Below are 14,430 nucleotides of genomic sequence, written 5' to 3' on the forward strand. Positions count from 1 at the left end.
AACCTATGGATCATTCTTTAATACAATTTTACAAGAAGATGTATGTAGTTATGAGAGCTAGTATAAATGTAGGGCTATGATGATGAGATGGACAGTATTCCCCTTAATTCTGAGCATCATTGGGTTGTTGGGTAAACCACAACATAAAAATGCATGTGGATGAGCATTTGTGTTGTCATGGAAGATAGGTTTGGAAATTATATGTTAGGTAATTGGGAACTTTTCCATTAAAGCATTGTTGTACAATTCAGGAAATCTTTAAAGGTACCCTAAAGACAATAGGTAGCCACTGTAAGGTTCTCATAGTTAATGTGAAAGGCTCATGTAGGCCAGTAACCAGGAGAATAGAAACTTTTGTATTGTCTTCTCAACAAGGACTTTGTAAAAGGATTTGAAGTGGTTGAGGCAGGACCCAATCACTGCAGAAGGAAGGCATTTTCTGGCATGAAATTGGAGGAAGTGTGAGACTATTTGCATTGTTTTCTTGAGAACAGAAAGTTTTCCTATGCTATCTGCCTGGTTTTGGCTCAAAATGTTTTGGGGTAGGACAATATACATTTGTCCTAGGCAGGTTGCTTGCTTGCAAGTAGGAAGATGGTGGAGTATTCCATCCACCCGCCAGCTCATCCCAACTCATACTTGACTGTTGAGTGGTTGTATTTACTACATCGTAAACCAAATCGTTGTGTTATTCAGCTGGTCCAAGCTGAGACTAAATTGTTCCATGATCCAACACGCTGAAATTCAAACCAGAGTGTTTGGATGCCAAGTTCTCACCAGACACTGCCATTACAAATTTTGCATGAATTGTATAAGTAATCTATGATGGTGTATTTAGGACCCCAAACACCCGCACGAGAGGACGTGTTACGCTTCCTTCTGTCAGGAAAGCTGTGGTGAATTGTGTAACTCGAGGGGCGGCATGTAAATGCTGTAAAAAGAGCATCCACCAACAGGATTCTATGACTGAGCTTTAAGTGCAGACAATTTCTCAAAACCAAATCAGAAGATTGATCAATTAAAGATAAGACAGCAAAAGAATCCAGGACATGACAAAACGACCCATGACCCCTGTTGGGAAGTAGTAATACCTACTTTCCCCACCCACATGGACACCTATGGGGACCCCTTAAACTAGGTGGGATCCTCTGGTACCATCTACCCAGCCTCCTAGACGTAGACACATCCACTTTCCAATACGTCTGCCCAGCCCTGATGAATGTGGCCTCTTTGCCACTGAAACCGGTAGGCTTTTTGTGGCTTTCTACATCAGGAATAGTCCCAGACTTGTAACTAATCTATCTACAACCTGCTGGACTTCCTGATTTGTGATCTCTCAACAAATAGATGGGAATTCCGTAAAAACCTTTTCAAACTGAATTCTGAAATAACAATGTTAAAAGATCAGAACAGAAGAAGAATATGGGAATCCGGAAATTTTTGAAGTAAAACTGGAAGAAACATTTGGACGCTACTTTCTCAAACTAAATGAATAGAAGTAGAGAATAGAAACACATCTATTAGCATTGTCCTCCTTTTATTAACATCCTGTGGATAGAGAAATCTAATAAAATCATCTTTTTTCATCTATGAAGCAGCTTTTTAAGAAATTCCAAGTACCTCACTCGAGGGCGAACCTTTAAAAACAAAAAATTAAACATTTTTTATTAAAATACTTTTACGGAATTGATCAACCTGAGTCTTCTATTGTGTTAGTATTTAAATCAAGTACACAATATAGCCAAGAAGAATTAACTGTGCAAACCTGCGTACTTTAGTAGCTAGGGAGAGCATGTTAGTGCTGTAAAAAGGAGGTTGGAGTGTCGCCATCTGATACAGAATACATCCAGCTGCCCAGACATCTGCTTTCTCGCCATAAGGTTCACTCTTCAAAACTTCAGGACTGCATAAAAACCAAAGAATTAGAAAAACAAGAAACCACATTTGTTTAGCATTGCACACACATAGAGAAGCACACATAGTTTTGTAAATATTCCCTTGGGCAAACGTTTGTCAGGGAATTGTAACTTTGTCTGTAACTGTAACTGTACATCTCTACTCCAGAACACCATATCAGTGGTGGCTTAAACACTCTTCACACTTCTCATGCCCAGAGAAAGGGGAGCAAGCCAATTTTCTAAAATTAGGTTTCTATTATGGCAGTACGGCTATGATGTGGCATTGCTACTGGGACACGCTAGTGGCCCTCCACAACTAATTCACATCACAATATTAACTGCTTGAAAGTTCAGTTATAGACACAATTGTATGTCTACAGTTGGACGCTTGGCTGAAAGAGGTGTTCTATAACAAATATGGTGCGTGTGTGTTAATTCATCATATTCATAGGGTCTCATTATGAGGCTGACGGTAGCCGTGCCTGTATTACAGGCACGGCTGCCGCCGGTATTCATTTTTTTCTGGCACCTAGAAATGGGCAATTATGGGGTAATTAGGCCACAAATCCCAGATGATGCTGGAATGTGTGTGCAGGCCCCCTCCCTGCCCCCCTGCCCCTCCTTACCCATACAGATGGCGGTGTCCCATGCAACAGAAGAATACCTGCAGAGAGTGAGTCAGCCCGGCACATGAACATCCAGCTGGGGGCCATAAGCGTTATCACACAGATCATGAAGGAGGCGGTGGATGCAAAACCTGGGGGTGAAGCGGGCAGGGCAACACAGGCCGCTGCAACAAGAAGAGAGCACAGCTACAGCTGGTAGTGTCAGCTTGAGTCAGCGCTTATGGAAAAGTTCACTAGCACATCAGAGAGGCTTTTTATTAAGAAAGAACCCCATAGAGGGCTTAAGGGAAAATCCACTAGCCCACCAGGAAATCTAATTTGGAGAAAAGACCTACAGTTAGCCCAGACAAGTAGGGAAGCAGCAGTTCCCTGTAGACAGTTGGAGAGTCCATGTAAGAAATTTAGTGATACCATGGAAAGGCAGGACAGAAGCCTTGAGCAACCCATCACCACCTTTGAGCTCGAGTGAAGCAGCTGGAGCAGCATTTTCTGCATCATCCATGAAGGTAAGCCCTGGCTAATTTATTTATGTGGGGATTGAGGAAAAAAGAATGAATTTTGCAGATTTTCAGCATCGAGCGCATCACACGCTCATAATTCTTAAATCGAAGTGCAAATCATTTTCTTTTCATTGCGCATATGCAGAGCTGCAATCTTGATGGTGCACAACCTACCTTGTAGCCATTTGGCTATACCATTATGCATTAAGTATTCACCCTCCAAGATGGCCGACCCTTCCTCGTGTAAGTGGAGCCATCCATTGCCTGCCAGCTGCCCCTTCTGATTGGGAGGGCTCCTTGCTAACAGCCAATTCTAGGAGCCAGCAGGCAGAAGCCGGATCCTCCATCCAAGGCCCACATCTAAGGCCCTGTTTGTGCCTTTGTGGACCAAGGAGGGTTCGGAGGGCCCCCGCCTTTATCCTCCTTTTCAAACAATGAAACAGCCTCATGAAGTACAACCTGCCACCCCACAAACTTTGGCCCCTGCACCTCTACGCTTTCTGCTGACCTACCAGTGAGCAAAGGCTGTACTTCCTTTACTGCCTCCTCCACTAGCAACTCTGAATCAATCTGTGACTATATCTCTCTGCATTCCTGCCTCACCCAATCTACTTCTCCTTTCATTGGCTTGGTGACCCTTTTTGTAAATTAAAATCTAGTTGTTTTTATTATCCTTGCACCCTATGTGCATTGCATTTTGTGTCCCTTTCTATGGAAATTTGAATCTAGGTGTGTGCTTTTATCATCCTTGCACCCTTTTTGCATTTCATTTGCATTTTATGTCCCTTATTTGGAAATTCGAATCTAGCTGTGTGTTTTTATCATCCTTGCATCCTTTCTGTATTGTATTTTTGTGTCCTTTTTTGGGGAAATTTTGAATTTAGGTGTGTGTTTTTAACATCCTTGCACCCATTCTGCATTGCAGTTATGTCCCTCTTTGTAACTACTAGGCTGCCTGGTGAGTTTGGGCTAGGTTTGTGCTGTGCAGCCACTCCTCTTTCCTCATCTATCCCCTGCTGCCATATGGCACTCGCCATCTCCCCTATCTTCTCTAACTGCTATACTATCACCTACCCTCCCTCTCTCATGAAGTCTGGAAGGAAAAAGCACAAAAAGATTTCCAGACTGCCAACCCTGGCTTACCTATCGCAGACAATGTCACTGCTACTTCCAGACAGGTCTTCAGTGATATCCTCTTCTCTGTCTTTTCCCCTGATCCATGGACTCCTCATCTCATCTCTACTCTCTACCCTTTCACATCCTCCCCCATTAATGATGGCACCAAATGGGAAGTCCTCTTGGCGGGCTTCACATCATCCAGGTGTATCATTAATGTCTATCATACTGGCACTATCTTGGTTCAGTGCCCTCAACCCAACCTCCTACACTTTGACCGGCGCTTGTCGTCCCTTATAAATTTCCTTCCTAAATCTGCTACTCCCTATCCCACTCTCTCTGCCCTCCTCCCCCACTGACTGTTACTATCACAAAAGTGTATATAGATGCTAGTTTATCAACCTAAGACACAGGAAAGGTGGAGTCGGTCATGCTGGAATTTAGCACTGTGATTTGGCATATGAACACAATAGTTTCTTAGCTGTAACTCGGTTTATAGTCATAATCTCGACTACAAATATGTCGAAAGTCATAATGTCGAAAAAATAAAGTCGAAAACAAAAATGCCGAATTTCTTTTTTTTTGTTGATTTTTATTCGAAATGGGGGTTCCCCCTCAACCCCCCTTTTTTATTTTTTTTTTATGTTTTTCCCCTTTTTTTACCACCGGAACCCCAAAAAAACATGTAAATTAAAAAAATAAAAATTCGACATTTTTGTTTTCGACATTATTGCTTCGACATTATTGTAATTCGACATTTTATTTTCGAGATTATGACTGGACACCCTGTAACTCCATTTCTCCAGCGTTGGTATCTTTCATGGATTCACATGCTTTGAATATTCCATGTCGTCAGGCTGGGAACGTGACGACGGGGAATACTCAAAGCATGTGAATCCATGAAAGATCCAATGCTGGAGAATCTCTATAACCAGTACCTAACAAACTGAGTTATCATCTGAGCAATTATGGCACTCAAATGTATCAATATGCGTTTCAATTTTCGTTATGGCATATGATCTATATATAACCCACAGAAGGGTGAGAATACTTCAGGAGTTGTGCTATAATGACTGGACAAACTGTGTGTACTACAGTGAATACAAAAAGCATTATAGGATTAATTGATCCGACCAAATGTACTGGTCAGTAACAGCCTGGCTGCACATTTGGCACTTCAGTAGCGCACCATAAATGGTATGGGTTATTTTAGTTTTCTAAAACAAATGGGCGCTGACTGATTTCAATCAGGCAGCCATGTGGTGCCCCCCCATGATAATGTATGTGACGCAAATGAACAATGTTTTTGAAAAATATAGTTTACAAATGCCTATATTATGAGGAGAATGCTATGTATTATCCAATAAAATTGACAGTGTCATGCTTTTTTGCTTCACATACAGCCACCCTGGCAGCTCCAGTAGAGATTTTATTGGAAGCAAATGTTTATCCTTGATAAGACCACCCGCTGCGCTATGCATCTAACAGAGTCTACCTGTCCCCAGACTTCTCCATACAAGTGCAGAATGAAAACAAGGCCTGGGGCTGAAGAAACTCCTGCGGGAAAGGCACATCAAGTGCTCTATGCTGTTCCCTGCAAAGCTTTGCTTCCAAATCAATGGGCAAGCTTACTTCCTCACATTCCCAGAGGAGGTGGTGAAGTTCATTGAAGGGAATATACTGGTCCAAAAAAATGGGTGAAAGTGTGTGGTGATATCAATACTGTATGCTAGGTTTGGGTCAATGATGCAGAGTATTGTAATTATGTTGCTTGCTTAGTGGATCCTCATGGTTAACAGTGTGTTGGCGAGCCCCTGGCGGTGCCCCCACTGCTAGCGAAGCTGCCTTAGTGTGCTTTGTTGCTAGAGAGTTATGTTGGTTATGGAATACATCACATTAGTTGGAGGTGTTATTAGTGAGGGAGTGTGAAGGGAGAAAATGGTGGGTTTTGTGGGTAAAAATAACTTGGCCATATTCAGTGTGGCAGTCAATTGGCATGAATGCTTCGAGTAGTGGTCCATCAGCAGAAGGGGGTGAGAGAAGAATAGGGAATATGGTTGATGTAGTGTGCGTGAGCTGTAACGTCAATGGCCTGGGCAATCCCACTGAAGGCTTGTAAGTTATTGTATATTGAGAGACATGGCGTGCAGGTTTTGTTATTGCAGAAAACACACTCAGTTAGATCAGTCCAAGAGTCGTTTGCAAACAAGTGGGGACCACGTCGGTACTACACAGACTATTCTACCCAATCAAGGGGGGTCCATAGGTCAGTAAACTTTAGATATCTATCATCGATAAAGCACACTATGGCTAGATATGTCATTGTATATTGCATGCTTAATGGGATTGAGTTGCTGGTGGTGAATATTTATGGGCCTAACACAGGCTTGTATGACCGAGGCTTTTTTATGTACAGCTACTTCAGAAATGTGATGAGTCTCCCGAGGTCCCAGTGATCTGGGGGTGGACATCAATACAATCTTAGACCTTCATCTAGATAGAACCAGTGCGAGGAGCAGAGCCCTTACTGGATCTGCCAGGCTAATACTGAACGGTATGGTATACATATGGTAATAAGAGTGAATATACGTTCTATTGCTCACATATTCAATATTGTTCACATATTGACTACTGGGTGGTGTCTCGTCAGTTTCTGGGATAGGCTCGGGATGTAACCCCCTTCCCGTACTTTCTGTGACTATCTGTCTGGTCGTCCTGCTGGGGTGAGATGCTAATGTTAGACCGCTTTGGATGTTTTAGACACTGGCACTCTTAGATACAGCTTTTGAGTTAAATATATTGGAAAACATACACATCTTTTTTTAAAACCAACAAGGGATCGGTGGCCGCGATAGGTACGTTGAGGCAAACGTTTAAGATGTACTCCACATTAACCGCAGAGAACTAGCAAATGTGGAGGCGCAACTGAAGGCTTTTGAACAGAAGCAGCCAAATCTTTGGGGGATATTAAGGAAGAGTTAGATACATTCTTTGCATTGATGGACAGGGACGTTAGGTACTTTCAGTGCCTGCCATAGCCAGGAGATTTAGGGAAGCAGAACGACCTGGCAGACCATTGGCAAAATTAATGCAAAGGGAACTAGCCTGCGAGACCCATTTAGCAGTTAGAAATGATAGTGGGGATATGTGTACAGAACAGGAAGAGGTCTCAGATGCATTGCTACAGTTTTATAAAAACCTATATACATGTCATCTAGGGTGCTCCACGCCCAACACTCAGTAGTTTTTGGAAGGCCTTCCAACATTCCACCGAGATGGTGCTAAAGCTGCATGAGCCATTCTCGCTGGAAGAAATAGCTGCACATTGACTCACTGTCCAACCGTAAGAATCCGGGGCATGATGGCCTATGTGTTGAGTTCTACAAAAAAGCACATTGTGTGTCCCTATTTGCTGCAGCTGTGGGAAGAATCTTTAGAACTGGGAAAACTCCTGTTGTCCATATGAGAAGCGATAATCACGTTGGGAAGCCATCGGAGGTTAGAGAGTTTTATTGACCGCTGTCGCTCTTCAATGTAGACACAAACATTTATGCCAAGGTCTTGGTTACAAGAATGTTGCCATATATGCCGCATATCATTCACCATGGCCAGTCTGTTTTTATCCCTGACCGCTCTACAGCACTAAACCTTAGACGACTTTTTAACATAATGTCCTAGATCACTTCATATCTTGCAGTGGTGGCGGTACCGCTAGACGCTAAAAAGTCCTTTGACTCAGTGGCACAGAATTTCCTCTTTCCAGTAATGGAGCACTGTGGGTTTGACCCATATATCATGTTGTGCATCAGGCTGATGTATAGCCAACCGGTGGCCAGAGTTAGGGTCGGAGTAGAGGGGGGCTAACATGTTGCCATTGGGCAGAAGCACCAGACAGGGGTGCCTTTTGTCCCCCGTACTCGTTGCGTTGGTGATCAAGACATTAGTTGACTTACTTAGGCACAGACATGGGCAGAGGGGAATCAGGCTACAGAGGGTACCAGAAATAGTCTCACTATATGCTGATGATGTGCTGATGTATGCAAGGCTCCCAGCAGAGTATTTGCCACAATTATGGCTAATGTCGCCGAATTTGGAGGCACGAATCTCCGGTTGACATCTACGGAGGTAAAATATCAGAAGCCGGGAGAAACTATTTGAGGATAATGCTCAAAATGTAACCTGCAGAGATGGGCAGGGTAGCCCAATTGTAAATGATTGTGCTCCCAAAGTTACTGTATTACTCCCTAAATGTCACAATAGTGCTGATCAAGTCATTCTTCCGAGATCGCAACGCAATTGCGTCCAGCTTTGGATGGGACCCGGGTGTGTTATGCATGAAGATGTCATGAATGTCTTGGTCTTACGCTCTGGGAGGGATGCAGGTGACTGACTTTGAACGGTATTACCTAGTGGCTCAGGTTGGATTTGCCATGCACCGGAGGAACCCTTGGGTCAGCTATCCACATGGCTGGATTGAAAGAAGGGCAGCGGCTCCCATGGCACTTGAGGAGGTGCTCTTTAGATGTGGATATGCTGATGGATGTCCTTTTGACCACCTAGGGGGGGGACACTGCAGTCGTGGCAAAGAATTCTTACATGGCTAAAGATAGATAAACCATGCTGCTGTGTGGTGCCACTATGGCGCATCCTTGAGGCAAAGCCAACGCTAGATAAGACTGTTAGCGGGCAATGGAGGCAGTGGGGGTTTAGCTGCCTAAGCGATCTCTTTCCTGATGGTGCTTTTATTGGTATTTTTTAGCCTTCAGCATTCTGAACAGATCGATGATGACAGGGGTTTAATTGTCCCGGTTCTTCTCTGACTAACTCAGAATCATAGCTATTTGAAATAGACGGTCCTAAAGAAAGCGGTCACAACTTTTGCAACAAACCGCTGAAGCCAGTCGACCAACATAATCTAGGGTTCACACCAAGATTATAGGCAACCATAAATTATTCAATGAGAGCTGAGAGGTGAGTTGCGTTCCTTTGAACGTCCATTTAAAGTCTCTTGCCGTGTTGGAAGCATTATTCTCGATTTTTTAATCACATGCATAGAATGCCTTTTTAGTAAACTGCTTTCATTGAATTACTGATGTGCCTGTTAAAGTTGCGTGATTGAAGTCAGCCGCATTGTGGCCAGTCCACTTTCTACTTCGGGTGAGGAGGCGGTCCCAGCCTCTCTCTTCCCTCTACTTATGTGTTGCTCTGGCGGCCCACGCAGCAGACAGGTGGAGCGGCCACGCCTTTTGCGTGCCAAAGGCACGCTTAGGGCAAGCCCGTCTGTGCCCGTCCATGCAAAGGATGGGCAGGGGGCTCCTGCTGGCATGTTTGGTCACCAAGCACTACAATCCATGGCACCCCCTAACACCAACTGGCCCCCAGGCTTTCTTGAAGCCCCCATTATGACCTCGATAACTAAAACATATAAAGACAAACCTGTTGCTTCTACCCTTCGCACAGGGTTGCTTCATTGTGGCCTGCTAAACACTCGCTCCCTGGTTGCCCCAGACTGCCATGACTTTATGACTACAGCCCAGCTGGACCTACTGGTCCTAACCGAGACCTGGCTGAGGGACTCCTCAGGTCCCTCTATAGTGCAAGCTCTTCCATCTAATTACTGCCTTGCTCATGCTGATCGCCCCTCTGCCCATCCTGGAGGTGGTCTAGGAATTAAGCATAAATCTTCCTATAAAATCATATGCTGTGTACCTGAACACCTATTGAAGATGGAATGTCTACTAGCCACTATTTCCATCTCTGCTGTATGCACACTCTGTCCTATTGGTTTATTGCCCTCCTGAGGCGGATGCCTCCTTTTATACTACTTTTCCAGAATTTGTATCAGCTCTTAAGGTTACCAATCCCAACCTATGGTTGGTGGGCGATCTTAATCTTCCTACTAACTCTAATACTGCTAGTCAGGTCGAAAATGTTCACTCCCTAATGCTGGACCTTGACCTCCCACAACTAATCCACAAAACTACACATCAGATGGGCAACACGCTAGACTTCATCTGTGCCCCTAACTCACTGATTACCATAACCTTTATTTCCCCAGTACTTTGCTCTGATCACTTTTTAAATTTCTTTTAATAGTTCCACCCCAGAACCAAGTAGGCACCCTCATAAGCTGACCAGTCTAGCGTAAGGTGGAAATTCCGACGTTGTCAGCCTCTCTTCTTTCTCACTGTGCTCTTTACACTCCATGTTTGCTAGAGGCACTGGGCACGTATTTCCTGGCGGTGGCTGATCAATTAGCCCCTGTCATACTATGTAAGGGAAGAGCCCATGTATCTGAACCCTGGTTCTCTGACGAACTCAGAATCCTAAAACTTAAATTCGACAAGCCGAAAGAAAGTGGCGGGCTAGCTATACGGCTGCCAATATAACTGCTTTTCTTCATGTCCTAACAATCTATCAAAAAACAATTTTGATGGCCAAAAAATCTTTTTTCAGTGAAAAGATTGAGCATGCGGATAATAGGCCTAAAGCACTCTTCGAGTTAGTGCAGTCTCTTTCCACCCCGACTAAGACAGGTGTCTCTATTGAGCACTCACAAGCTCTTTGCGATTCCCTGTTGTCTTTTTTTCACTCTAAGATTGTTGCGATATGTAAGGACATCAGAGATAACTCTGCCTGGGCTACCGCCGAGCAGACCATCTCCGTGCCTCCTATTGCTATAACCCCATGGCTCTCCTTTTCTGTCTTTTCCGAGCAGGGCATCTCTAAAACAATCCATGGTCTCAAATCTGCGTCGCCTGCAGATGCTATTCCATGTGATGTGCTCAAAGATATTTCTACATATCTGATTACTTACATCACCTCGGCAGTTCATTTGTCCTTTAAAGAGAAGTTGATTCCCAGCTCTCTGAAGCATGCTCGTGTGCTTCCGCTCTTGAAGAAGACTTCTCTGGACCCAGCTGTGCTGGCTAACTTCTGTCCCATCTCTCTTTTCCCTCATTGATGAAGGTGCTTGAAGCTCTGGTCTCCCCCTCCTGTCATCCTTTATGGAAACATCTGGGTATTTTGATACCTTTCAGTCTGGTTTCAGACCAGGGAGAGGAACTGAATCAGTTTGGAACTCTGTATTCGACGATCTCACCCGCATAGTTGATCAAGGCGTGGTGGGAGCACTTCTCTTGTTCGAACTTTCGGCCGCGTTCGACACGGTAAATCATTCAATTCTGATATCCCGTTTGTCGAGCGCGGGCCTTGGAGGTGAGGTTCTGAACTCGTTCGCAGCCTTCCCTGCTGACCGGTCCCAGTCAGTCTTTCTGCCCCCTTTCTGCTCTGAATCCATTTCACTATTCTGTGGAGTCCCACAAGGTTCTGCGCTTTTGCCTATCCTCTTTAACATCTACATCCGCCCTCTTCTTCTTATCATGTCTCACGGCTTCCACCTTTATTCCGATGTGGACGATACACAGATCTTGGTTTGCCTCGATCTCTCTCGCTCTGAGACGGCAACTCGGCTCAGGAGCTGCCTTGAGGATCTGGGGGTCTGGATGGCAAATAACTCTCTTAAACTTAATGGCAGCAAAACTGAGGTCCTTGGGGTAGGAACAACCAGTCCACTTACCTACTGGACCCCTGACTTCTGGCCTACTTCCTTTGGCCCGTTCCCCTCTGTGTCCCCTGTAGTGAGAAATCTGGGGGTAAAGTTTTTATCCTCCCTGGCTATGACCGGGCAGGTGGGTGCAGTCTGCAAATCCGGTCACTTTAATATGCGCACCCTATGGAAGGTCCTTCCCCTTCATTCCTGGTCACTTACATGCCCCGGTGGTAGCAGCATTGGTTCTTAGAACCGCTGACTACTGCAACTCACTATACCTTGGCCAACCACGCTACCTGATTAACCGTATCCAAATGCTTCAGAATGCGGCGGCCAGAACCATTCTCTGCCCCCCGGCACGTACGCATATGTCACTGCTCCTGAAACAACTACACTGGCTTCCAATTGAAAAACGAACATTATTTAAAACCATGTGCCTGGTGCATCATGCCTTCTACAGGCTAGGAACTGAATATCTTCAAGAGAAATGTGTCCACTATGTTCCTGCTCACCCCCTCCAGTCCCAGGCTGCCTTATTATTATCTGTCCCCCGTATCAGACGGGCAAGGACCGGCGGACGTACCTTCTCTGTGGCTGCCGCCATTGCATAGAACCAACTGCCCTGGGCATTGCGTGCGACTTCCAACCATCTGGCCTTCCGGCGGGCCCTGAAGACCCCTCTCTTCTGAGGTTCTCCTTGATCTGTTGTTCTGGGCCATCCGCCTCTGCTCAGCGCCAAGATACCCTAGGGCGTACGTGCGCTTTATAAGAACATTTAACATAACAATGACAAAAAGTGTTTCTTTTAACTCATCACATATATATCTGTATTTTTAAAGACACATAGGAGGGAACAATCAAGTGATAGTGTAACTCACCCAGTGTCTTCACTCCTGATGCAACAGTGAGTGCAATGTGTTAAGTGTATTCAAGTTTCCCTGGAGATAGGGTACAATCCCATGAAACCAACGATCTACTTGGGTTGATATATAGAACATTCATAAGGTCCCCATACATAATGTCGAGGGGAAAACCCATTGGCGACATTATATATGGTGACATTATGTATGGGGACGGGCTGCGAAGATGTCCCCCCCCACATGTTCAATGTAATAATGTCTCCACAAAAAACAGCAACTTTTTTGTCAGGAGACATTTTTGCGGGGACATTATTATATGGAACTGTTTAGTTTTGCCAGTTTAAAAATAATTCAACGCAAAAAGGGGTGCCCTTGGGATCTTACAGGTAGGGTTCTTGTAGCAGGACAATATAGTTCACAATGTCTCTGGGTTTCTTGGGGTTCCCCTGCCCAATCTCTGAATCCTCTGGTTCCAAAGCAAAGAGTCACAGTTCCTTGTGTGCCTCTCAGAGTTCCCTTCCCCAAGTGTAGGTCTCTATCTCTTCAACAATGTCTCTTGTAGTTTCTTTATAGCCTCTCAGAGGTCCTTATCACAGGGCTAGGCCCCTCTTGCCTCAAAATATTCACCTAAAAGTTCACAAACACAAAACATCAAACATTCTTTTTCAGGATGTATCTCTCAAAGCACAGTTCTTTCTGGTGAGGTTGCAACAGCCTTTCCTTCACTTTGGAGGATTTTGCTCCCATTTCACTCTTATTGTGGCTACCCCTTTTAACACCTTTTTTCAAATGGCGCTGTACTCCTTCTTCGGTCAACACCGGGGCGGTGTCGGAGACTATCGAGAACGCAGGGCTTTTGCTCCTACCCGTGTGTGACCACTCTGATTCCTGGGCCCTCTGCTTACATTGTTTTTCCTTCAGGCTACTTTTGCCTCTCCGTGATTGTTGCACACTTTCCTTCTTCACCTTTTGTCTTTCTGTGCCTCTTGCAAACTTTTCGGGTACAATCTGTCTTTCTGTGCCTCTTGCACACTTCCTTTGTCTTGCCTTCTGCCTTTCTGTGTCTCATCTTGCACACTTCCTTTGTCTTGCTGGGCCTCTTGCACACTTTCTTTGCCTTGTGCCTCTTGCACACTTGCTTTGCCTTGTCGTGCCTGTTGCACACTTTATCTCTCTTCGCTTCGTGCTGCTTGCACCTTTTTCACTTTTCCTTCTTTCTTTCGGGTCGCTCGCACCCTCTCTCTTCTTTCTGTCTTTCACAACTTACTGTATCTACTTTTTCTGCTTTCGGGCCGCTCACTCACCTTCTTTTTCTTGTTTTTCAATTATCGTGCTGCTTGCACCTTCCAATGATACTGTTCCCGCTCCACTCACCCACACTCTAATCAGTTTCTCTCTCTCCATTCCTCTATCTCTCTCTCTCTTTCTCTCTCTCTCTCTCTCTCCCTCTCTCTCATGAAACTCACAGAGTAGCGTGGCACTGGCAGGCAGTTTCATTGCAATGTGTCTGTCGAGATCAGGGTCTCACCACCTGCCTCTCTCTCTCTCTCTCTCTTTCTCTCTCTCTCTCTCTCTCTCTCTCCTTCTCTCTCGCTCTCATGAAACTCACAGAGTAGCGTGGCGCTGGCGGGCCGTTTCATTGCAATGTGTGTGTCGAGGTCAGGGTCTCACCACCTGCCGCTCTGGCACCCCTGGGACCTGCACACATCCCAGAGGAACGAGCGCACTGGCCTGGATACGGCCAATAGGTCACAGCTTTCTCCAAACCGGCTCCATGGAGACATGGCTAACCTTGCCATGCTGCAACCCTTCTGATACACTGGGTCAGCGTCCTGGCATCCCAATTCTCCTCTAGATCCTCCAGGCTCCTCCAGCTGC

At 45.2% G+C, this 14,430-nt stretch overlaps 1 protein-coding gene across 1 annotated transcript in view; it reads right to left on the reverse strand.

Moving 5' to 3' along the window:
- Positions 1–14,430, reverse strand: part of NEK10 (NIMA related kinase 10) — a 2,768,076-nt gene that overhangs the window by 1,255,841 nt on the left and 1,497,805 nt on the right. Inside the window, exon 24 of the mRNA XM_069648774.1 lies at positions 1,774–1,903. Coding sequence (XP_069504875.1) covers positions 1,774–1,903 — 130 coding nt within the window. The remainder of the gene's footprint in view (positions 1–1,773; positions 1,904–14,430) is intronic.

The sequence above is a fragment of the Ambystoma mexicanum genome, chromosome 2q (assembly GCF_040938575.1).
Source record: "Ambystoma mexicanum isolate Mex_15411 chromosome 2q, UKY_AmexF1_1, whole genome shotgun sequence".
NCBI lineage: Eukaryota > Metazoa > Chordata > Amphibia > Caudata > Ambystomatidae > Ambystoma > Ambystoma mexicanum.